The sequence below is a fragment of the Falco rusticolus genome, chromosome 3, assembly GCF_015220075.1.
Source record: "Falco rusticolus isolate bFalRus1 chromosome 3, bFalRus1.pri, whole genome shotgun sequence".
Classification (NCBI taxonomy): Eukaryota; Metazoa; Chordata; class Aves; order Falconiformes; family Falconidae; genus Falco; species Falco rusticolus.
This window is the reverse complement of record NC_051189.1, coordinates 11,064,944-11,090,569: the sequence shown is the minus strand read 5'-3', so window position 1 is coordinate 11,090,569 and position 25,626 is coordinate 11,064,944. Positions and strand designations below refer to the sequence as shown.

Genomic DNA, 25,626 nt, shown 5'->3' with positions numbered 1-25,626 from the left:
CTTTCATTAACACAATTTTAAAAACAAGTAGTACAGCTTTCCTGTCCTTGCTCTTTCCAGTGCCTCATTCTTCTGGTAGCCTGGAGCCTTCCTCATTTCCAAGCGCTTAAAAACACTCGTTGTCTGTTTACAGTCAGATGTTGCTACCCAATGTGCTCTTGTTTGCAGGAGGGCTAACATCTTCCCTTATCTCCTTATAAAGAACAACCTTATTCAGATCTACCCACCTTCACCGGGATACAGAAATCAAATCTTTCAGTTTCTCCTTGTCAGACAGGAGGATAAAACAAATGGAGAAACTAAAAGCTGGGGTTTCTTTTGCCTGATCTTTTGAACAAGCTTGAATTGACTTGCCTTAGGTATGTATGGCCAGAACTGAGCAAACTATCCCAGGTGAAATTTCACTTAGGGCATTTATTATCTCTACTGGGAGACAGGTCATCAGATAAATCATCCAAGATCTCTTATCTTCTCATCTTTATGTCACCCTCATGTATTCCATATTATTCTTTCTGCCCCCCAGAAAACAGGAACTCTTTGTGTTAATATTTCAGGCAGCCATTCATATTTGTTAGGAGACAACTCTGCTTTGGTAAATTTAAGAGATTTGCAATCTAAACTCATGAGAGTGCTAGGCAAGCCAAAAGCTGTCTGCTGCTGAAGCTGTTATTTCACGAGCTTGTTTATTCAGAATAATTTCTCCTAGCTGCATGTTTTGTTTCTTCCCGTCATAAAGTCAGCTTGTTGCTTCCTTACTCTCCTCCATGCTCTGCTTTATTTTTTTCTTCATTATCAACTGCTGTAGAAACACTATCAAGAATTTCTGTAAGGTGGGGAAGACTTTCAAAGAATCTGAAGATCAATGTTGGCTCAGCACAAGTTTATTTTAGAGCATGTGATGGGTCTGGCTCACAAAGTGCTATTCATGCCATCCATCCCGGATTTGGAACAAGCCTACCAGTTTAGTTATGACCTAGAAATGTCTGAAGCCAAATTATATATAGCAATTTGGAAGTATTTATAATGTTAAGAATGGTTATAAACATCTTCAAAGTCTCTCAAGTGATGCACAGGTTCGCAATGGACATGTTTCTGTCTGAAGCCTACAGTGAACACCCGAGTTCGTGACGCCTGGACCTCTGCACACAAGGCATTCATGCCCATGTACAAGTGACTGAGCTTGACGTGCCTCTCCCAGGTTTCCTCAAAGGATTGCTTTGCAAAAACACACCAAAGAGCAGAAGTACTCTCTGATTCAAAAGAGATTTAGCTGAGATTAGATTCTTTCAGCACTCCAACATCTTTATCTCTGCCCTTGCAGGTAAGAAAACATCACTGGTCAGCTACAGCAATGAGACCTATAAGGCAGGATGAACAGGCATGTGAGGAATGCAAGCAATGCTATTCTCGCCTGCGATCCAGAAATTGGCTTTAAGACTTAGTGAGAGAATAATCACCCTGACCTTCGTTTGCAACATCTTAAAAAAAACCACCAGTGAGGGCAGCAGGCATTTACCATGTGCCATCAGATGCCAGCACGCAGGGAGAAAAATTTCACTGCTTCTACACAGCATCGTGCTGGGCAGGAATTCAGAGCAAGGCACTGGCGTGAGGATGAGAGGGAGCCACAGGTCACCAGCAGTGGCAGAGCAGTCACAGCCATGTCCCGCCAGCACTGCGACACGCCTGGTCCTAAAGAAAAAGTATCTGAACCAGCCTGACCCAGAGCTGGCCTGACACAGTGGGATGTGAAAGAGGAACAGAGACAGCTGGGTAGCACGTTCCCTGGTACCACAACTGCATGTCTGGAGGAAGAAGAAGAGGCAAGTACGGACGCTTTGCTAGATAAAGTCTTGCAGCTTTACAAAGCTCGCATTCTTCGCTTGAAGCCTGGCTGCCTCTTAAGAGATAAATACCTGTGCATGAGCTTAACCCAGGCCTGAATGTAAAGCCCACAAACATCAGAAAGATTTCTAGTTAAGCATTTCCCTTGCTGAACCGCGCCTCTTGTTTGCAAGGAAGGAATCTGCTGGGGCCAGGCGGTGGCACCTTGCTGTCATGATTGCGGTGGGCTGCTTGCCTGCAAACAGCTTTGGGATGTGCTCTGGAGGCAGCCCCTGGACAGGCACAGAAAAGGAGAAGTAGAGAAGACAGAAGGGAAGCAGATATTTGAAGATTACAGACTACTCTGGAGAAAAGAAAGGACTGCAAATGGGTGGCAGGGTGACAAGGAGCAGGCAGGGAAGGAGGGTCAGGAGCTGTCCAGGGCTACAAACCACTGCAGTGGCATGGGAAGGCCCAACCCAGGGCTGAAACCAAAAAAATCCTCAGTTTTAAACAAGTACGTATAAACAAAGTGCCAAAAAAAAGACAGTAAGAGATGACATTTATGATGCTCAATCCTTTTGGGTTCAGCTTGGCAGGCTGCAGACGCCAGACTGTTGCTTATGCAGCACCACTGCGTGCTGCCATGCAGGCATTCAGTGGAAGGAAAGTGAAGGATTGAATTGTGCGCTGCTCCCCATTTTTATATCCTGTTTCTCTCCTTCTCAATGGGATGTTGTCGTTCTTTCACAAAGGGATCACAAGACAAAGGGGTATACACAGAAGATTAGAGGTTACAGAATCTTACCTGGCCAAAACAGAAAAAAGAAAAGTGTAGAGGTATTTGATGCTAAATGTCACAAGACTATAGAGGCACTATTCTTTACAGAGCACAAATGAGAGACACTCATGCTTGTAGTTGCCTTTGACACCAGCTCCCAGAAGCTGCAATAATAACCTCTTGCAAAACGGCTACTAATCCTTTTTTGTAACCGCTCCAAGCTGTCTGTGCATCCCTCACCCCTATGCTGTGTCAACAGCAAACTGAAGCAGTGCTTAGGGTCCCTAACGCTATAAGCATGTTAAAAATAAAAAAAAAGTAGTAATTCAAATATCCTTTGTTCTTCTGGCCGTACACATAACTACCTCCCTGTCCAGCCAATTTGCTTATATCTTGCCATAGCAGGCCATACTGAGCTCTCAAGAGATAAGGCAAACTCACTGTATTCATATCTAATGGTTTCAGGTGCTGCTACTATTCTTATCTGCTCTTGAAAAAAAGGTCAAGGATATTAGTAAGTCATGTTTCTTCCTCCATTTATTTCTACAGTTCAGCGCAGGTTATCCTGTATCGCCACTGGATGAGTATTGCTTTAACATTCTTCTTGGTGCTGGTCACAGAGAACCTGATTGCCTTCTCGTTAGCTAAATTTACACTGGCACGCCTCCTTTGTATACTCTAGACTTCCAGCGGGACAAAGGAGGAAAAAATACCTAGTTTGTTACTTAGCCAGCTATCAGTGATGAAATTATGGCCCTGCAGCCACTGTGTCTGTAAGCATCTCAGCCTTTCTAGTGTGAGGAAAAGCTTTCATGACCCGAGAGGCACTTGCTGGACAGTGGGACTTCTGGGATGCGCTGGTACTTCCAAAGCCAAAGCTGTCAGGCTCTACCCTTTCAGGCAGCTTCCCTCTTGACCTAACCCCTCTCTCTTACCACTCATTTCCCCTTTCAAATCAGTGGATGCACACAGAATACAAACAGTCTTCACATCTGCAGATTACTGCAAGCACAAGCAAACCCTTGGCGCTGAAGTCACAAATATGTAACTTAACATGAGGTTTTCTTCACGAAGTCCCGAGGCAATGATTGTGCCTTTGCTAGCTATTTTCTCCTTAGTGATGCAACCACCCACAATGCGGTAAGAGCTTGCAGCTGACAAAAAAGGCATGCTGCAATTTTGAAAATCTAGCCCACAACTATACCGGCCTTTTCCGGACAGCGATTCAAAGCTCACCAACAGGTCAAGCCTACAGTAAGAAAATGTCAAGCAGGTTACCTGCTGTGATTTCTCATAAATTTATTAAAGAGAGAAATGTTGGCCTCTGCACAGTATTAGTAGAAAAAAACCACACTACTTACACATTAGATCCAGAAGGCACTGCTGACGAAAGCTCTTCCCAAGACTATTATAATGCTGGAGCATGTCCTAACCAGTAGACCATTGATTGAATCTCAGAACACTCATATAAGAACAAGACTGTGAATGCTAAAAGGTCGTCATGCTTTCATGCTTTGAAATGAAACACTCTGAAGCAAAATGACTGCCCGCAAAAGTATATAAAGAACAGTGATGCAGTGATGAGGGGTGCTCTCAAGGTCACATTGTGTACAGATGAAATCCATGTACAATGCCATTGATTCAAAAATAAAACAGCATTTGCACATGCAACCACTGTAATAGCATGTAACCAGAGGCAACTTAAACTGTGACACATCAGGCGCACGTGCGATTACCTAAGCAGCCCTATGCACACCTCTTGCCCTTATTTCCTTAACCATTTTGCTTTGCATAGAAGCCAGTAAGTAATCCAAGACTGTACATTAGCACCACTCAGTGTATAATTCTTCTATAAAGGCAATCTCCTGCTCACAACGCAGTATGTACATGTGCATGTGTATGACAGAAGTACCTGAAAAATGTATATATCTGTGGCAAACAGAAACCTTTTTGTGGATGACTACCTTTGGTGTCTTGAGGAGCTGAAAAATGTTTTGTGGTTTGGAGTTTCTTTCTCTTCCAAAGCACACGCTTAAGATCATGAGGTTGTTATGTTCCAACATAAATACAGGGGAAGCTGACAGTGCTGTCATACTGAGTTTGGAGCCCCACATTACCAGTTGTTTTATACTACTGAAGTGCAGAGAAGAAACAGCAGACACGTCCCTGTGACCGTACAAAACCAAGGACAGCTGGGGTTATTTTGACAGGCTTCAAAAAACTATGAGCAAGAGAGGGCAAAAATAAAAATTTCATGAAGAGGATGTTCCAGATACTCAGATTGGAAGATTTATTCCCCACCACCTCAGGCCACGCAAATAGGGAAGACCAGCAACCCTTCCAAGTACATCACCTGGTATGTCCACTTCTGCTGGGCAGAGCTGGTGGCAGGTTTGAAGCCACCTCCTTAACTGGCCTCTTGGGCTCATCGGGTTGCAAATAATCCTAATGTTCAAAGTCATCTCCAAAATCCCATGGTGGGGGAGGAAGTGGGATGGACTGATGGAGTAAGTTACCAAAGCAAATAACAGGACAAGGGTGAAATAGATGGGCTCCCTGGTAGCAATTAGGGTGAGGAGCTGCCACTGCAGGCTCCAGCCTGGTGACAAAGCCACACAGATGTCTGCATAACTAAACCGCTCCAGCACCCACAACCAAGCAAATCAAAGGACCTGCAGAACTGAATTAGAAAGACAGTAAGGGTGCAGGGCTGGGCAGGCATTTCACAGTACCACAGAACCTGCAACGTCCCCTGTGCTTGTTGAGTCTTTTCTCGCGGCAGCTGTGCCTTTAAGCCCTTCAAAAAACTCGGCAAGCCTCCAGTTTAAAACCAGAGCTAAGATCTCGCGTACTTCCAGACCGAGAACATCTCAAAACTCCACTTCTCTCATACTGGAAAGGTCCCCGTATTTTTTGGTACAGTCATTTTGTTTGGATTTGTTGTGCTCAGCTCTGCTGGGGAGACCCCAGCGGTGCATATTGCTCACCCAGGCAGCAAGGGGCACACCACTTCCACTGCACACTTCTGCAAGGAACAAGACAGGGGTTCACAGTCGGTATGTCTATTGGTAGCTCCGGTTTCTCTCCCTAGCAAGTGCTCTGTATGCTGCATCTGGGAGGTGTCGTGTGAAAGAGTGCTGTAAGAAAACTCTATCATGATCAGTAATCCTTGATAATAGAAATTCTGCACCTCCTGAGATCCAGTTTTTGTGTATTTTACCTTAGTGTGTACGATTTCATAGGAAGAGGCCACACTAACAGCCCGTAACTACATGACCCTTCTGGACTGCACTGAGTATCTTTGAGGAGTGTCTGGTTCCCAAGCTGCCTGTCTCCCTCACCAGGAGACGTGGTCTTCAGGTTTGACCCACCATATCCAGCATTTTACAGTGACCACAGCACTCTTTGCTCTCGGTGACGCACTGAATTTGAGCCTACATAACATGCCACCACCACCACCACCACCCAACACCGTCCAAAGCACAGCGCTCTTCATGCCACATTTTAGAAGGAACTGATGTGTGAAAGGGAACAAGTCCTGCTTTTTACTTGTAAAATGATCTGGTAAACTTTTCAGTCTAAATTGTGTGCAGCTCCCCCAGTTTCTCTCAGTGCTCCTCGCTACGTTCTCCCCATGGCAGTGACCCAGCTAACCCTGTCTCCCCTCCTTCATAACCACACTGTGGTTCATACAACCGTAGATGGTTACTGAATTCCCTTTTTTGTCCAAGCTATAAATGCTTCGTTTCTATAATCCTTCCTCTTACCTAACTCACATTTTCCCCCCCTCTCACCTGAACCGAAAATGTGAACCGTCTTCCTGCCCTGTAATGCTGCTAACTATTAATTTTCTTTTCAAATGGGCTAAATGCTTTTTAATTGGTAACACGCTGACAGAGGAAATGGTAACGATGGACTTGTGCGGGAGCCTGCCTTTCATCTGCAGGACGGCAGATTTGAGATCAAAGGCTGCCAAGTTCTTGGAGCAGGTTGGTATGCTGCGGCAAGGAAAGTGTTTGCAATGAGGAGGGACCTGCTGGAGGTGGATCAGAGCTACCTCACCGTGGCTGGCCATGGCTGCAGGAACTGCAGCTGCTGCTCGCTGACAGGGAGGTTATAAAAATAAGATACTGTTCGCCGATACGCAACAGAATGAAGGAGACGTAACGCGGCGTAAGTAAGAAATGAACAGGAAAAACAGCCCAATAAAATCTAAACGTAAATCCTGTATTTTCAAAGAAGAGGATGGCAAACACCACAATTAAAAGAAACAAGGGAAGAACAGTGGGTGCCGTGCAGTTATGCCCCTTATACATACACACACTGCCTGTCTGACTAGATGAAGGAAAAAAAATCAGTCCAGGCTGGCACGTGCACACCTGCTTTGGCCAGGGTAGGTGGGGAAAGCTGTGCAGGCACACAGTTCAAAGGCCAGCACGTGAAAGCTCAGGTATGGCCTGCATCTGACTTCATTCACTAATTTAAGTACAAAACACAGGCAAGAAGGCCAGAAGACAGACCACCTCCTAGCCAAAAGCCTTCCAAATTATCTGTCAGCAAATGTGCTGGCACATGCTTTGGTGAGGTGAGCTTTCAGCCCCACAGAACCCTCTGCTTTAAGGAATATTTACAAGCAGTAGGAGACAGGTAACTAAAAAAACATGTAAACATAAATAAGCTCTCCAGCTTGTACAGATGTGAATTTTCTCTGCATCTCCACTGGAAAATTTTCTGAGCTCTGCAAATTGAAAAAGGTTGGAAACAACTGCCTTAGCAATCCAACAGCATTGCAAAAAAAGCTATGTGAAGCAAATCACTTGAAAATAAGTTGCGTCTTGCAGTTTGTTTGCTTCCCACGCTAAAAGCTGAACTCTTGCTGAACTACTACATCAGTAAAGCAAACTGAGCATTCTGGACAACAGTGACCACCCTTTCTCCAACAGTAACACTCCTGCCAAATCAGAAACAGTGACTTTTTTGCATCATCTTGAGGAAAAACAACTCCCAGAAGCTGCAGTAATAACCTCTTGCAAACAGCTACTAATGAATTGGCACTTGAGACTTCATGCCACTGCAGCACTTATTTTTTAATAAACTGGTCTTAACTCTCCAGTATTTTTCCTTTGTCCTTTCCTAGAATGCTCTTGAAAAGGCTACAGAAATCAACTGTGGTTTTGCAAATAAAAATGCTGCACTTCATCCCTCTTTGGAAAAAAACGCGTGTTTACACCTGCAATTATTCTTAGTTAATGTTTCATGCAGGCACTTTTATTCTGCACTACATCAAAAAGGAATTAATCCAGAAAAACTGCATATGCGGACATACTCCAAAGCAAGGTAGCAAAGTTCTGTGGGAATTCTGAAAGAGAAACGATATCATAGAGGAGACAGAAGACAGGAGAACAGCAGAGCTTTACTGTTTCAGACACCGAAGTTCATGGGTCATTTAGGTCTCCTGTTCTTACAGTGGTTCTTTTTTAATTCCCTGGCTAATGGTTATCTGAAAAGGCAGCAGCAGTGTCTAAAACCATAGCTACAGCAATACCATGTCAGTAGAAAATCAAGCAAGCAGAAGGAAGTGTAATCTGATGATCTAATCGCATATTAACACTCCTGTTTCCCTCTCCCCCAAATCCACAGGTTTCCCAGGTACAAATAGGATGAGGCACCAATAGTTAGTTAGATTAGTTTGTTGAAATCTAAGCTCATGACAAATTTTCCATAATTTTTTCTAAGAAACACATGTTCTGATATGCCATTTTCACTGGAACTGAGCTCAGCAGTAATAGATATGTTACTTAAAAACATCACAGATTTCTCAAAGTAGCTACAAAGCAAAAGCTGTTTGGAATTGCTCAATTTTATGCACGGAGGTTTCTGCATGAGCTGGCAGATATATTTAAATTTTCTATTTATACAGCAACTTACATCCATGTTTTACAAACATGAAGGACTAAACTTTGTAAATGCCTTGTAAAACACATCACTACTTTAGAACCGACAAAACTCACATAAAGAAAGAGACAAATTTCTTGCCTACGATCAAGATAGGAAGTCAATTAACAGCTAGAATCTGCACTTTCAGAGCTGGAGCCTTGCGTACATGCCTTCTTTGCATATAAAAAGTCACTTGTCTTCAAATGGTCATAAGATTGGTCATGTCATCTAAGCCTCTGTATAAAACCACATTCTCTGTGCAGCAGCAAAATGATCGAAGATTAAAGATAAATCGGTTCAGACCGAATCAAATGCGAAGAGAGATCAGCTTTCTGGGTTTTGTGAAAATGAAACCAAAAGAAAAATGAACAAGAAACCCCCTGAAACAAATCAAATGGTCTGTTGAACTCAAACCCAAAAGTTTTACTTTGGGGATTTCTCTCCATGAAGCAGAAAGTGGTTCAAACCCCTCTCAGAACTTCAGTTTTCAACCCATGTTTTAACATAGGCTCAGGGTATTTTTATCCCTTCTTTCTGATGCTGTCTTAGTCTACTAGATTTTCACTGGCACGGAGGAGAAGCCAATTCTCCCATCTCTGAAATACGCACCAGAAGTATTTGGCCACCCCATAATGCTTTTTCAGTGAATATCCAGTGATATTGTGACTGGAGTATCTCCAGAGAAGGCTCTCCACCCCAGAGACTAGGACTTGGGACTGCTTGGCAAAGTGGTAAACGTACACAGGTCTCCCACTCCATCGGTTACTCTTCTGGTAGGGAGAACTGTTTCTAGCCCACAGACCTGAAAGTTTTACTTTCCAGCAACCTGGTGGGCAAATATCTGAATTCACAGGTTTGGGATGAATTAAACTACTTCAGAAACAAGTAAGTGGCTAGTTGGTGCTGCAAGGGGTTGTTTCTCCCTCCCTCCCTCCTTGGAAACAGGCTCTCTGCAGCTATACAGCTAGCCAACTGCTTCAGCATGCTTCATGGGTAGCATCAAGTACAAAACCTCCCAGTTCTTAACAGCGAAGGGTATGAAAAGTCCAGACAAGTCCTCAGAGCCAAGGTGACACAGCCATGGGAGGTGGGAAGCAATGTGAACGGGAAGCAGGGAACCGGAGGGTTTTGGGAAGAAAGGAGAGGGTAGGATGAAAAAAGAGAAGGTACTGACAAATGAAGCATAACACAGCTCCTAGCTGTAGATTATGTATTTTACACTATGGCGACATGGAGCACTGCAGGGGATGGACACCTTGTTTGTAGGTTCATTCTCATAATTTCTAGTATCATCTGCAGTCTTCAGCGGTGACAGCCCCACTGCTCTCCATAACCTGTTCATTTGGTACCTTATGTGCTATAAAATGCAAATACATATTGTTTTAGCTGCGAGGAGTATGTGCCTCTGTTCTCCTTGCTGTGAAACTCCACCAAATGCTCTGCATGACCGGTGAATGCAATGCCTGGTAACTAATGCGCGCTGCAACTAATGTAGACATATAAGCCTAATTAATCACTCGTGTAGTCCCAAGAATCGTCTGTGTGGTCTACAGACCACTTAGCACTGGCTTGAAAACCTCCAGTGCTTGGCAGACGACTATTTAGGAGTTAAGGCTGTAGGGTTCAGGCTGGCATGCAAAAGTAAGGAGAGCTGCGCTGCTTGGAAGAACCTCTCTGAATTCAGTACTGAGGTACAAATTCTGAAAATTACTGCTTCAGGTGTGTGTGGTTTGGGTTTTGATCCTTCATACAAGGTCTCTCACTTGGATTTTCTCACTCCAAACCGGGAAGTTAGATGCACTTCACCGATCTTCCCTAGCCACAAGACTATTTGGCTTGTGAATCCTGCAGGAGAAATGAATTCCTTCAAAATGTTACCATGGAAAACTAAAAAAAAAATATAATAATAATTAAAAAATTAAAAATATTCTGTTCATAGTATACTCTGTAGATGTTTGCTTCTTCAACACAAGTTCATCTAAAATTAATTTAAAATGCTGTGTAGTTCACATTCATTTTAAAAAATAGGGCATTTCCATCACCGTACCCTACTAATAATATGTTTGTGGTAATAACACAGTCATGGTCTACACCAGTTATAAGACCTTATTAGCTTTCTTGTTTATATGGTATTTAAGTCCTACGTGACTTAAATGAGTCCCTGACCTCTCACAACAGCACTAACAGGAGTACTTTGCACTCATATAGCACCTTTCATCTCGCGGCGCTTCTGACACATGAATTTTCCTTACACCCCTGTGACACACAGGTAGGTGCCTAGGCACACTTCAAAGGCAGGGGAACGGTGCCACAGAAAGGTTACACAACTTGGCCCACATCCCCGGTGAACAGCTGGGAATGTGACCTCTCCCATTGCTTGTTCTGAACGTCCAGACAATAACACCTACCCCAAAAACGAGCTTCAGAAAGCATCAATCAGAATGTTTAACCCCCTACTAAGTTTGCAAACGGCATGGGCAGACAATAAGCTCACTAATTCTTTTTGATACATTATTCATGACTTGTTCTCCTTTTCTGGCAACACTTTTTTTTATTAAGCAAAACCAGAAAACATTCAAATACAAGAAAAAAAGTTTGTTTTTCAAGCAATTATTGCAGAATAACTCAGAATCCAAAATGTTTAGCGCTTCCTTTACAGCTCGCCTATTTGATCCCAACCACTACTCTATGCGCGATGTACGGCCATTTTTCTGCAGGACCAGAGCTTGTGAGTGACCTCAAGAGAAAGCGGCAGCAGGACTCTGCTTGCTCAATTTTAGTTTCCAAGGCCCCACAAGCCACTGAACAACATTACGTCTGTATACTTAACGGTTACGTTGGCACATAAAACTGCCCAACCAACAGCAAAGGCCAGCAATTGAAAGAAATGATTCAGGGGCTGGGTATGTGATAGCCAGAAAAAAAAACCCTCCCACTGTTGCCGCTGATAATTGAGGGACTACTGCAGACTGGCCCCGAGTTCAATATATTGCTCTCTGCCTGGCCTTGTGAGCAGCAGAGTTACCAGTGACATTTGCAAAATGTATTTAACACTGCCTAGGGCTGGTTCTGCGCTCCTGAGAAAGTTACTGAACTAACGCGCACCTCAGTCTTCTCCCTTTATACTAAGGCTAATGCAAATGTACACATACATTACAAATCAGGCCACCACAACGTATGTGAGCAGCTCTGAAACTGTTAAAAAGAAAACTGATGTGGGTGGTGACACAAAGGGTAATGGTGGTATTATTTACTGAGTGAGTTGAGGTTGTGTTGTGCTCCACCACACAGGAGCAGTTTATTTCCAAGCAAGTACTTCCAACAGCATTTTTCACAGGAGCTGGGATTTTTTAATGCAAACTCTGCCCCCCCCACAGCTGAGCTCTAACTAAAACACTAATTATTGTGAATCTCAGGATAAGATGCTGAGAGTCGAATGCTCTCACCAGCAGACTGCAAAGGGAGAATCTCTCTTCTGGCGGTGTTAAGCTCTTGGGATGAAGAAGCTCTGTTGTGTATATTCGTGTGTGTGTGCATACAGCTAGAGAAAAATAATTGAATACATGCATGCACACACACACACTCACACACAGACACGTATTTGTGTGGAGAAGGAACGTTCAGCCAAAATATTTAGGACTATATTCTTGAAGGCCTTACGCTAAGAAAAAAGCTATATAGTATTTTATTTCATAAAAGCTATGTAGTACTGTAAATAAATTGTAAGGGAAACCGGTTGCAGAAGTAAATCATGGAAAGTTAGAAATGGTTTATTTCTCAAATCTTCTGGGAACTTACCTGTCTATGCATCAAGAGTACCTTTTTTAGGGGTGGGGTGGTGTCAGGTCTTTGTCTAAGAAGATTTCATGAGGTGAACTGATGAGGTTAGCTCACTAGGTTGGAGTAACTCTCTAATATAGCCTTGTCCTAAAGCGTTAGTGGATTAGGATCCAAGGGTCAACAGGAGGCTCTTCACCGGCTATAGCAGCTCTGGAAGTGACTGCAGAAGCTCAGCTTATTAGTTCTTATGAGCGTTGCTCCTGCACTTTTTACTTCCTACAAAGTAAACACACTTGTCGTAGCAAACATCTTGTATGGGGCAATGGTATGGGCCAGTCATGAACTATGTTCTGGAAATATTCTCTAACCTTACTATAAATTTCCCTTGAAGTAGCAAGAAATCTAGAGACAGCCACATATCAAGGACCTGGCAATTTCCTAGTGATGTTTACCATTGAATGAAACTATTCAACACCCAGAAAAGCCTCTCAAGGTAAAAAGAAAGAAAGAAAAAAAAAAAAAAAAAAAAAAGAGTGAGATTCTCTTTGTTTCTCACTTTTCAATATCAGGTACCTAATGGTACTAGGTTTTGTTAAAAAGGCTCTGCTTTGAACATTCTGCTTCCAAATACTCTCCTCGCCTGACAGAACAATGTATGAACATGACACATCAAAAGGATTTATGACTTACAGCATTTCTTAGACATCTTTTCTTCCCTGGTCAGGCAAGGTCCATTCTCTCCCTAATTATTTACAGTCATCTCTCACTTCTGACCTACAGTTCTGATGTCTCTTTTACAGTATTGTCCAGAGCAGGTAACATTACTTCATGCAAATTTTACTTCCCTTATCATTCTTAGAAATCTTTTTTTATCTGCCACATACATTCACAGAAGGAGGTATGGCAGCCTATTCAGAGCTGGCACACCCATTCTATGTTGCTTCAATTCAGCCCTGTCATTAAAATTATTACCATTTTGTAGAGCAGAAAGGTGACTGGCTCAGCCAGTCAGCATATTTCCAGCCACAGGAGTGCAACAGTAATGTCCTATAAGCATAAAAAAGTTCATTTATTATATACAGGAAAATAAAATCCCTGTCCTTTTTTCTGTAAGAGGATCTCTTCAGACCTGGAGTAACTTCGTCCCTGCCTCAGTTTCCTGATTTCCAGGCAGGTTAAGTCTCTTGCTAGGCTGGTACAAAAAACATCCTTCCAGCTTCCACTCCTGGGCTGGGGTTTTCTGCAGGAGTCTCCTTGCTCACTAGATTTCTCCCTTTTCAATTAAACACCTCCTCAGGCTGCCATCTGAGACAGGGGATAACTCCAACTCTCCTGGACGGCCAATCCCAAATCCCATGACAGCTATCAAATAAAACACATTTTCTGACATATTTTGTCCCTAACACTGTCAAAGTTGCTTAGATAAGTGCTTACATGTATCATCCACATGTTAACATCCCTACTGTGTCACCAGTACCCAGCCAGCCAGAAGGCCCTCACTTATAAAGCTGTAACCTCTTGCTTGCTAATTTTTGAAATCCTGGTCCAGAGCACACTGAAGCCAGGGGGATGTTTATTATGGGTTGACATTGATTTTGAATCAAGCTAACCTTGTATGAAGCAAATTGTACACATGCACCTGTCTCAGTTTGCTGAGAGAACTGCTTTCAATTTGACTTCTGCTGTATGTTATTAACGTGGTACAGTTATTAGCATTTAAATCACCTTTTCCCTTGTCATTTCTATCTCTAGTTCCCCCCCCCCCCCAAGTACAATTTATAGAACACCGAGTTAGCAGGAAAGTATGTAGTCGTTAGACAAGGATGGAATTGCATTTTTTTAGTATCGTGGTTTATTTAAATTTGAAAGACAAGGAAGCAAAATGCGATTAACAGACACAGGCATGACAAACATTTTATTAATGTTAGCTATTTTTTTTCCCACTGTAATATTTTTCCTATCACTTTCTTCTTTACAAACGGTGAAGGTACCCACTAATTTTCTGGTAGATTTGCTCAAGGAGCATGGGAACAAGTGCCTATCCTGCTTAGAAAACAGGAGCTTCTCAGCAAAACGGAGCGACTCAGGACAAGGATAAAAGCTATTTGAGGTGCAATACTTGACGTGGCTGCCCAGCTTAACGCTTGTAAGTATTAGTGTATACTGTTCTACTAAAAATGTAATGATAGGCTCTATATAGTGCAGCCTGACATGAGACCTGGGCTCTACCTGTCATAAATACTGAAACAAGAGAGCAGGTATTTCCCCACCCCACAGTGCTGTGGCAAACAAGCACCCTGGGTGGAAAGCTCGGGCAGCGGAGGAATGAGTACGTCAAGCACAAAACATGTTTTCAGTGCAAACGCAAGTGGGGATTACGGGGGCGAAGCAGCAGGGCTGCGTGCGAGGGAGCCGGCCGGCCCGTCAGGGCACGCCGGGGTGTTTTCTCGCTGCCCCAGCGCGGGGACAGCCTGAGGTCACCAGCCCCGCTGGAGAATTTGAGCACGGCCGAGCGCAGCGATCCGTTCACGGCTGGAGTGTGGCGGCAGCCGCTCCTCTCGCTGTGCCCCGACCTGCTGCCCTGTGCCCATCACCGCGGGCTGCCGGCTCACAACACACGGGCGGAGGAGGGGGCGCAGAGGCTCACCTGCCCGGAGCCCCCCGCGCTGCCGCCCTCCCACCGGGACAGCGGCGGCGGGGGCTGCTGGCGGCGGGGCGGGGGGGGCCGAGCCGCTGCGGCAGCGGCAGCGGGAGCGGCAGCGGCGCGGGGCGGGGGCGCGGGCGGGGGGGCCGCGGCGGCCCTGGGCAGCGGGCGGCGGCAGCCGGGCCTGGCTCCCCGCGCCCCCCAGCTCGCCGGGTCCCGGGGCCGAGCCGCCGCCGCCGCCGAGCGGCGCTGCACTGCGCTAGGGGCTGCCGCACCTGAGCAGCCGTGTCAGCGGGGGAAACAACCAGCCCCCGGCGAGTGCATTATGTAATTTCAGATTATATAATCATGAAATACAAGGGGGGGGGGGGGGGAGGAGAGAAAAACCGACCCCGACCCCGCCGACCCCCGTCCCGGGTGCCCAGCGGGGGTGCGGAGCAGCCCGCGCTCTCCAGCCGCCGGGGCACGCACGGCGGCACCGGCCGGCCGCCGCCCCCAACGGCGCAGGGGCCGCCGTCCCCGCCCGCCGCGATGCGTCGGGGGAGGACGGCGGGGCCCGGCCCGGCACAGCCCGGTCCGCCTCCCCTTCCCTTCCCCGCGGAGGCGCCGAGCCCCGCCGGTACGGCCCTGCGGAAGGGCGGGCGAGGGTCACCCCCGGGGGAGGCGCTGCCTTACCTGCTCCCCGAAGTCGATCGCGATGTTGGTGATGCCGAGAGGGACCAGGAACCGGATCAGGGGCCAGTAGTTAGTGAGCGCTGGAAATTTCACCATAGTCCCAGCTGCGCGGTGACCCCCGGCGCATCTGCCGCGGCAGGAGACGGCGCGGGAGGACGGCGGGGGGGAAGGATGAAAGGGCAAAGGAGGAGGGTGCGTGCGTGTCCCTGTGCGTGTGTGCGAGCGGGGAGGGGGGTGGGGGGGGATAAGGGCGAGGGAGAGGAGCGGTGGAGCCCCCTAAAAATAAAGCAGCAGGGGGAGCGGGCGGGGGGCTGGTCCCTCCCTGCCCGGCGCGGCTCGGCCCTGGCGGGTGCTGGCTGGGCGGCGGGGCGCGCTGTGCTGCCGCCTTAGCAGGAGACCCGGCAGATCAAGTCCATCCCCGCCGCCCTCCTCCCACACAACAATGATCCGCCGCCGCCGCTGCCGCCGGAAAAAAAAAGAGGAGGGACACCGCCGCCAGCCACTCGTGCGGGCAGCGCTGCCATCCTCGGGGCGCGGGGGCCAGGGGAAGGGCCGGGCCGGGGCCTCCCCCCCGCCTGACGCTCGCCGGCGGCGCCGCGCAGGAAAACACCGCCCTCCTCCCCGCCGCGGGGCCGGTGCAGGCCGCGGGGCCGCGGTGCGGGGCCGGCCGCCGGCGGAGGTCCCCGTGCGGGGCGAGGCCGGCGGCGGTGCGGCGGGGCCCGGCCGCTGGGCGCCGCTCCCCGGCGCGGGCTGCCGGAGCACGTGGGTTTGACACACGCTCGGCAGACGGGCCGGCGGGCGGCGGCGGCGGCGGCGGCGGCGGCGGGGGAAAGAGCGGCACCGAGCGGCTCCTCCTCACGCCGGAGCGGCCGCGCTGCGCCCCGAGGGGCCGAGGGGCGGCGGCCGGGCCGGGCCGGGCACCTGTCCGAGCCCCCCGCCCCGGGTCCCGCCGGGCGCCTGAGCGCCCCTCGCCCACCTGCGGCGGCCGGGGGCGCGGGGGCTCTTCCGGGCCGGGGGCTCGGGCCTCGTGCAGGGGCGCTCGCGGAGCTGCACCGGGGTGCGGGTCCTGAACGGGGCGCTAACCGAGATGTCTGACCCGCGGCTTGTCTTCTGCTCAAGCACCTGACATAAAGTGATGGCGAACGTCTGCCCGCGCAGCCTCTTCGCTCCTCCGGGTCCCTGCCGAGCCCCGGGCGAGGGAACGTGCTTGTGGCGCCGGGGCAGCGCGCAGGAGGCTCCCGCCGGCGGGGAGCGCTGGGGACCTTCGTACCCACGGCCCCGGCACCCGCGGGGCTCTGTCAGCCCGAGGGGTGGGGGGAGGAAGGGCAAGCAGCCCCCTTCTGAACGCGTTGCGGGAGTTTCTCAACGTTTTCAAACTCGCCGTGGGAGTTTCAGGGTTTTGTTGCAGCCGAGTTTCTCTGGGACGTGTAGGTCTGTGGTGTCACCTTCACCTTGCCACCTTCAAGGGGGGCTGACACGTAGTTCAGGAAGGTGGAAGCCCTGTGAGGAATCAGGTACTACCTGTATCTGGTTCTGAGAGCAGCAGTGGATAGCGGAGGAGTGGCGGGCAGCCTTCCTCACCCAAAGACTCCTGTACTAAAATGCTCCTGTGACCAAGAGCCATTCCATGTATTTTGGAGAGTCGACGGGAGGTGAGGTCTGAAAATCCCAGACAGGCAGAGGACAGACTGTGGGGTGGGGTTGGAGTGGGAGAGCCCCTGGCTCCCAAGGTGACTCGGCAAGGTCAGCCCCAGCTCACTGGAGGTTTTTTCCCTCCTACAGCTGGAGTTAGACTCACCTAGTAGCCCTTAAGCTGGTACAAGCCTTCCTTGTGGGCACACAGGAGCAAACTCAAATGCTTACAGGACTGCAAACCTGCCTTCATCCTGTAGCTGACTTCAGATGCCATGGGCATGGTCTCCTGGGGACGATAGAGCAGAGCAGTGCAAGGCAGAAGAGGACAATGAACTGAGAAGAGGGAAGGAAGGCTTGTTTGTGAATGCCTAAGCGTGTCTTTGAATTAAAAGCACTGAATTTTCATCACCCTAAGGAAGATCTAACCATCTCCAGATGGACCAGTGGTTGGTCCACTGGACAGCTTCACACCACATCCACAATTCAGGTTCCAACCAACCAGACTGAAGTTGGACTGAAGCAAAAACTCTCATAAAGATGCAGGGGCCTTATGCCAGCTGCCTTGTTTTACTTGTTCGCTTGCATTGAGCTGGATTACCTGCCAATTTAGATACAGCCTGTGCGTATGCTTATGTGTAAGTTGTAGAAGATCTGCGTAGTATGTCACTCTCTTTGAAGCAAGTCTCATGGCTTTTGATGACAAGGCTGGATATATTTCAAAGTGTTAATTCAATATTAAATTCTGTCTTCCTGAGACTGTATTTAGTTATAGATAACTAATAGCCAGTAACTAATTTCCTCCCAATAGGACTGGATTTCACGGGGGGTGGGGGTGGGGGGGTGGGGAGTGTGAGGTCATTCCTCCTTGTCATGGATCTGAGAACAACTTGTAGCTGAAATTATGGAAGAATATTACTTACAGCTCTGCATTTTTGCATATTTTCTTGGTGAAGTGTCACTATTTTGTGTCAGTTTAGAGGGATAATTTATTTTTTTTATGGGAAAGAAACCTTTAGTGTTGTTCTTGAGTCAGAGAAAAGTAAAAGTGAAGCCCCAAAGCCACTTGTAAAGACACGGTTTTAACTTTCTATTTGAAATTTTCAGGTGGGTTCATGTTTGAGGGCTACCTCCTTTCACTCCTGGCAAAAACAAGCCACCACAAAATTTAAGCTTCCCGAATCAAAACATTTGGACATTGAGCATGTGGCTCACAGTGCTACCTATAAAGCATACATAGTGATTAATTACATTGTCAGAAAGTTATGTTCAGTCCTGGAAAAACTGAGACACGCGAGTAGTTTAATGGGGTAAAAGAGAAGCATACCCATGTAGGGATTTCTTATGTGTTCATAAGGTAGTTCATACTTTTGAACTCCAGTAGGTGAAGAATCAGGCCCCTTACATCTGTAATTAGTTTTCATCTGATTAACTTTTTCTCATCCTGCTGCCCAAAGCAATAGCACAGTTTATTTTAAGAGTAGTTTACATTTTACTTCCTATCGTGTACTGGAATGTCTTGGGCAAACGTTAACCTAACTGACGCTCTCTTGAGTCCCCTGTATTAAAATCATTAAACTTACTTAATAAACTGTAGGCTATGCTTTAGATTTGTCTGTTTGCTTCCCATTCATGTCTCCTGTTTATGGAATGAATGTAGTTCTTGTGTGCTGCTTTTTCAACCCAGGTCATATTTTCTCCATGAATTCCTTACAGAAACAAAATTATGTTTGGAACCACAGAACAAGAATGGTTTCTCACATCTTGAAGTCAGTAGTTTGCTCAGCTGATGAGCTGAGGAAATAGGTCATTTTAGCTGTCTTGGGCAAAAAGCAGTGATTAGTAATCATTTCCTTTCTAGCATATTTTCTGTTATACTACATTTCTTACTCATATACCAAACACTGTCTGTTTGTTTAATGGAATAAAAAAAGACACAGAAAGGACAGCAGGAAATAATTAGCCATAATCTCTCTGCTTTTGGTAGAGAAATGATCTGGTCCAGGAGTATCTCGAATGGAGCATCTCACTGGAGAAGTCCATGTAAATCAAGTACAGAGCTGTAATATGTTATAGTATAAATGGTGAAATGTATCAGAAAACCCCCTTGTGCCTGGTAACAAAATGTGTCTGTAATTGCTACTTAAGCAACATGGTCAAAGTCTGAAGGTGTCGCCAGCAGCAGATCGTATCAGATTAGTGCATGTTAGCTTTACTCATGCAGTCAGAAAGCCAACATACAGATCAGCATCTGAGCTTGATGATGTGTTAAGAGTCCCAGTCCTTTCCTGAGCTTAAAGGAGGCCCCTCACCACAACTACATGATGGGCATCTTGAGAGGACCCTGCTGTGGTATTGCCTTGCTTCAGAAAGGAGCCTCTATTTCCTTGTTGAGGCTACTGCTAATTACCCACAAGACAAAGATCTTGGGGGGGTTTTGGGTTTGTTTTTGTTCTTTGAATTATTTTTTTTAATCACTGTGATTGGTCTTTCCATCCCCAAGTGGCTATTTAGCCGTCACCTCTGCTTTTTGGAGCTGCTGCCTGTCTTCCAAACCTTATCTTCTACACAGGATTTATTTTTATCTTCTTATAGTCTAGCATTTGAGAAGCATTCATTGTATAAGGAATTCAAAGTAGTGGATAAAATTTTTGAGTCGGTTCTGTAAGAGAACTGATGAACTGGATTTCCTGGCCTACAGAATGGCCAGTGATTCTGGTCTCTGAATGGCCTTGGGCTGGGAGAGAGCAAAGGACAATTGTCTTTCCCTATCTGTTGTCTGGCAAAGTAGAAGGACATCTCCACAGTCATATTCTGCTTCTATCTTAAATAATTCCCTTGCCCCCACCCACCCACCCCACCCCCAAAACAGCTGCCTCTTGCAGACGTAAGTTTTAAGTTGGAACTGGGCCTGATGCATATTTCCAGTTCTTTATACAACGGTGATTAAAACAATAAGATTTTCCTCTGAAAATGTTGTCAAACTATGACTGAATGTTACTGCAGGAATGCTCAGAATGTGGGTCTTGTGCACTTAATGGAAAAAATACTCACTCCTATTCAGTATTGAGGAATAAAACACAAAAACCATCTACCCATTAAATTTTTAGGGGACTGGCTAGACAAAAGCTCTATTTTAAGGAATCTTTCTGACCCAACTGAAGGTTCCCTTCTTTCCCTGGGACCCCAGTTCTGCAGAAAGCGTGTTCCTAGGAAAGATGTATGCTCAGCCTCTTCTTTTGCTGCAGGGCAAAGGAGAGCTGTACGCACATTTTCTCTTCCTAGGTGTAAACTAGGCCTATGTCGCTACAATCACTGTGGGTTGTGCAGAAAGCCTTCATCTCAAAGGGCTGTTGGAACTCTTTGTTTTACTCCTCATGCATCATCCTTAGGATTAAGGGGCACTGTGTTCTTGGGCTGTGTGGCTGGCCATGACTTCTAGGCTATCACAGTTCGTAACTGGAAAGACTACAGAAATGCTGCAGGAAAAGTCTGTATGCTTATATAATATTTTATTCTGTGAATGGGTAGAGCTGAATTAAAAGATCAGAAAACAGCCAAAGGAATTGGGGTTATCAGTCAGACAAGTGTCCAACTAATCCAATTCCAATTTAGCCACAGCTCTGTAGGAAGAATAAAAATGGTCTTTACAATTGACTTGTGTCCCCTCCCTAAGGCCAGTCTGCTGCGGCCACAGCTGGCTTGTCAAGTGTGATAAGGATGGTGCCCCTGCAGGAAACCCATGTCTGGTCTTTTTTGGCTAGCACTGACGCACTGGCAGCTTCAGGCAAAACTGTTCCCCAGATGATGAAGCAGTGAAGCTTCCTATTAATGCTTAATAGACCAAGATAAAAAGAATGTCAGGTTTCAGTGGCACAAGGAGATCCAGGTCACTCAGAAGTGCTTGACTCACTTTTCAGGTGAGAATCAAAGTGCTGTCTTTGGTCACCTGCAGCAGGGGACCAGTCTTCAACATCCCTTCTGTCACAGGGCATCTGGGAGTGTTGGCTCTTTACCCTCCCATCTTCATAGCCATGCTTGCTCCACCACTCGCTCAAGCTCATGGCCTCGGGTAATCCCAGCTGTATGTATGACTTGTGGTCCTGGACTCAGTAACCTTTTTTGTCTTTCAGGCTTGTGTTCCAAGTCCAAAACTGTTGTCTTCTGTTTCTGAGGCAACCCAGGGCCTGTAGCAGCTCTAAAATGATGCAGCTGGTGGGAGCAGCTGCTTTCAAGCTGCGGGCAGGGAGAGGTGGTGATGCTGAACTGCAGCTCCACTCACTCAGGTGACACTGTGCCATTTTTTAGGAGATTCATCCCAACAGCTCCTTCATCAGTGCTGGAGTTGCATAAATGTAAATACTGCCTTGCAGGAGGCCGACTGGACCAGGCTCTGCCTGAGTTGAAGACCTCTCTTTCAAGTGCTTGTAGCATGGCGTCTGCGGTCCTGAGGGACTTGACTGCTTATGAACCTTGTATGCTGCAGAGGGGGATGCATTGTCCTCACATCAGGCCCGAGGCTCTGGCGTTGTTTCATGATCAGAGGGAAAGAAGCATTCTCATCATCAAAGCAAACATATACAAGTGTTGTGTTACCTCAGCACGGAGAGATTTTGTGTTGTGTGTAGGGCTTACACTGCACTCTCACCCACCCTACCTACCCCCCAATTTCTAAGTTGCAGTTTATTTAATGATTATAACATATGCATTCAGTCATCCTGAAAGAAGTACAAGTAATAATTTAAAATATTCTCCAGAATTTTATTTCTCATTAATAAGATAAAATGTATTTATATGCTTAATAAGTTTTGATTTGCCTGGAAATCGGAATCGATTGTTTTTACGTACATTTGGCATCTCTGCTCTAAGCATTAGGAACTACTGCCTTAGAACGTTATTGGTGTAGATGAATGCCACAGCACTCTCAAAACTAGCCAGCTGCAACAAGGTCTTTTACCATCACATACCAAGTTAACTTCAATAAGTAGTTAGCACGCCTCGCCCCAGCATGGCCACCAATCCCCCACAAGGTTTCTAAGGTCCTCTACTGTTTGTGCCGTTCCTTCGTACACTTCAGGCCAGTCCCTCAGCTTCTCACCTCTGCTGCCTTCTCCTTGTCTCTCCTCATCTAAGGTGCTCTCTCTCCTCCCTTTCCAGGTTTCTCTCCACTGTGAGCTTTTAAGAAATATTTCCTTTTTTGAATGAGCGTTCTGTAAATTTATGATAAGGATGTTATTCAAGAGGATACAAGGAAATGTTAAGGTACCAGGGCAGCCAATTTATGAAACTACATAAAACCACTTTTCAACACTTTCATTGCTCTTGCTCCCTGCTAGACTCAAAGCGCTTTAGAAATCAGAGTTGTCCTAGTGATACGAGCTGCAATACCAGAAGTACCACGGGCAAGAAATGCCCCTATTTTACAGATAGGCAAAACTGAGGGAAGCAAATGGCTTGTGCAGGTTAGGCAGAGAGAGACATCTATCTCAGACCTGTCACTGACCCTTTTGCATCTTCTGATTTACTCAAGTTTTTTCTGCTGAACCTAAATGAAGAAAAAAAGAAAAATAATTGGTTCATAGGGAGTCTAATCTGTTTAGTTAGTTTATAAGTATTTAGAGAACAAGCAGAACTTTAAAACCAAGTATAGACTGTTATTTGTGTATGGATAATGCCCTTATCCAAGGTTTCAGACATTTATTGTTCTTTTATAGATAAAATTGTATCATCGTCTTCACTTACAAGGAACTAAAAGAACTAGAAAAGAACCAGCTTCAGCTGAAAGTTGAAAACACTTCCTCCAAAGCCTGGGTATTTTGGATTCTCAGGAAAAAAAAAAATAAAAAAAAAGCAAAAAAAAAAAAGCAGCCTGTGTAACTGATAGAAGAATATAAGCTGTTCTCACAACCTAGTTAGTATCCTACATGACTTCAAAATGCTTGCCCCTGAAAAATGGATTGGCCCTTGATCATCTCTCTCTGTCCCTGCAAGATGTTAATCTCTTCTAATAAAGGAAGGATAGATTCTGGATAACTGAAGGAAGTCTGTTCAATTTTTGTTCCCTTGTTAGAGAGACCAAGTCAGTATTGGCCTATCCAAATGAAGGCAGTTGGTAGATTGATTAAAAATAAATGACAAAATCTAAAAGCAATTAAGTCCAGCAATACAAAAATTTCTCTTTCTATAGTATTTATAACTACACAAAAAGGCAAGATGGTCAGATGCTCTGAGAAGGAAGTAGGGATGGAAAGATGAAAGAGAATTCAATTTGCATGATCCTTTAATACTGGAATTGCTTAGTAGCCCATAAATTTCAGCAGAAGATCTCTCAGTGATAACTTTTGCTATTTTGATCGAAGGCATTCTGTCATATACAGATGAGTTTGAGATTTAAAAAAATCTCAAGTACTTCCTTGCACTTACATTCAAATCTGGTATGAGAGCACCTGTGAACCTGTTAAAGGAGGGTAGAAATCTTCTTTTATTTCATGAAGGATGCTGAATGACATACCTATTGACATTTTTCTTTCTCCCAAAACTTTTGCTCTTTTTTTCCTCTGGTTTCTAAATAGGATTATGAAGGGACAGAAGAGACCAGGAACAGTACTGACTGTCATTTGCATGTGGACATGAAATATTCTAGGTGTGATTCTCTCAAAATCCCTTTGTTTTCCCTTGTAGAGATTTTATTAACAGGATTCACATTTTTCCTAGGATATGAAAACCTAAATGTTTTGAGTAAGGTTATCAAACTTTTCAATTGTTTTCTTATTTTTCAGGTACAGTGCAATCAGTTTAATAATCCCCTCAGACTCCAGATTTATACTTACTGTCCAAACCAGGTGTATTTGTATCTGGATATAGTCAAATAATTGTTTCTTGCATGCGGGTGGAATGAGACTCATTAGCTGAACCACATTGTGCTAAAATAAGCCTAAAAAAAGAGCACTATGGCATAGTCTTTTCTGCCTATGGGAATTCAGATTAACATGTTATTATCTTAAATTGCAAGAAAGATCTGTCATATCCAATGGAATAAAACAGAGTTGATCTAGTCAGTTACTACTCAAAATTGTGTGCTGAATGGGTTCCTTACTAAAACAAGCATGTTGTCTCAGTTTGTGATGAACCACAGGGGATTTGGTGTAGACAATCTCCAGATCCACCAATGTATTCAGCAGTTGATCACATTTTTCTTTTCCTTTCTAGAAAAAAAGCCTTCCAGAAATAAATAAATACTTTGAGTAGAACTGCATTAGACCTGGGGCAATCTTGCTCAAAGACTGATTTGATGAATAAAATCCCATAGAGGTAATCGATCTCCCTCACATCCAAACCACATCGCACTCGTCGTTCAAAGTACCACAATATGAAGTAAGTTCTGTGAATCAGAGCTCCTCCAACCAGAATTAACAAGTCTGAGCTGCCAAGGCCTCGTCTAGAAGAGGGTGGTTCAAATTGCCCTATCCTGGCAGGTATGAGGGAGCAAGAAAGAGGAGGAGACCCGCTGTCCCCTTTCGGTCTTGCATTGCTCTTTCTGACATGCCAGCATCTTTTAGGAGACTGGACAGGGCTTTCATCTTTGAAAGTGCAGGACAGATTTTTATTCGTCCTCCATCCAGCAGCCATGCTATGGATTGGTGGGAAAAGCAGGCAAAAGGAGGTAATAAACCACATGTGTAAGGCTGGGCTTAGTGTGTTTGGGAAACCCTTGTTGCCATGGAAGGGGGCTGGGGGTGGCCCCCTCTTGCAGTTCGGCAGCTGGATCAGACTGGCCGGATGCATCCCGCCCTGTGGCACCAGAGAACTTCCCGGAGAGCAAGCACTCTGCTTTGGGTGCAGGGGAATGGGGACCTGCTGGAAGTGGCAGAAGGGAGCATGGGGGAGCCAAATCAAGCCTCACAGTTATGGCAGGGCTTGTTGGGTCAGCTGCAGTGACGGCAGAGGGCTAACCTCATCTTCTGCCTGTGCAGGTGGAGCTCCGCAGTGAAAACAGCCTGTGCTGTGCTGCTTTGCTTCTTCTTTAGGAGGTACTGGTCTAATGGGCTGTGAATTTAAGAGCAGAACACCAGGGTAAATCTTTGGTTTTCCTCAAAGGCTCTGTCCTTTACTGGATGTAATGGCATTGCCTCTCAGGGTCTGGGAGCTGAACCTCAGCAGATGATAAGGCTTAAGGCCTGAGACTTGGCAGGGCAGGGGAGCAGCATCTCACAGGGATGTAGGGAAAGTCATTTGTGGGCATCTGTGCAAGAACATGTGTGAAAGCATCTGCGGGGGGCCAGGCTTGCTTTGGTCGTGGGTAGTGGATTGGGACTTTGCTGTTTAAGATCAGCCCTACTGAGAAGAATAGATG

The 25,626-nt window shown here is 46.0% G+C and overlaps 1 protein-coding gene and 1 long non-coding RNA gene across 2 annotated transcripts in view; one reads left to right on the top strand and one right to left on the bottom strand.

The window, feature by feature from the left end:
* The window catches only part of ANKH (ANKH inorganic pyrophosphate transport regulator), a 113,634-nt gene extending 97,247 nt beyond the window's left edge, over positions 1-16,387 (bottom strand). Inside the window, exon 1 of the mRNA XM_037379573.1 lies at positions 15,642-16,387. Within this exon, the coding sequence (XP_037235470.1) occupies positions 15,642-15,737 (96 nt within the window). The 5' untranslated portion in view covers positions 15,738-16,387. The remainder of the gene's footprint in view (positions 1-15,641) is intronic.
* Positions 15,723-18,881, top strand: LOC119144342. Its single transcript, XR_005103095.1, has 2 exons — positions 15,723-15,833; positions 17,424-18,881. It is a non-coding gene; the product is annotated as an uncharacterized LOC119144342 (long non-coding RNA).
* The last annotated feature ends 6,745 nt before the right edge of the window (positions 18,882-25,626 follow it).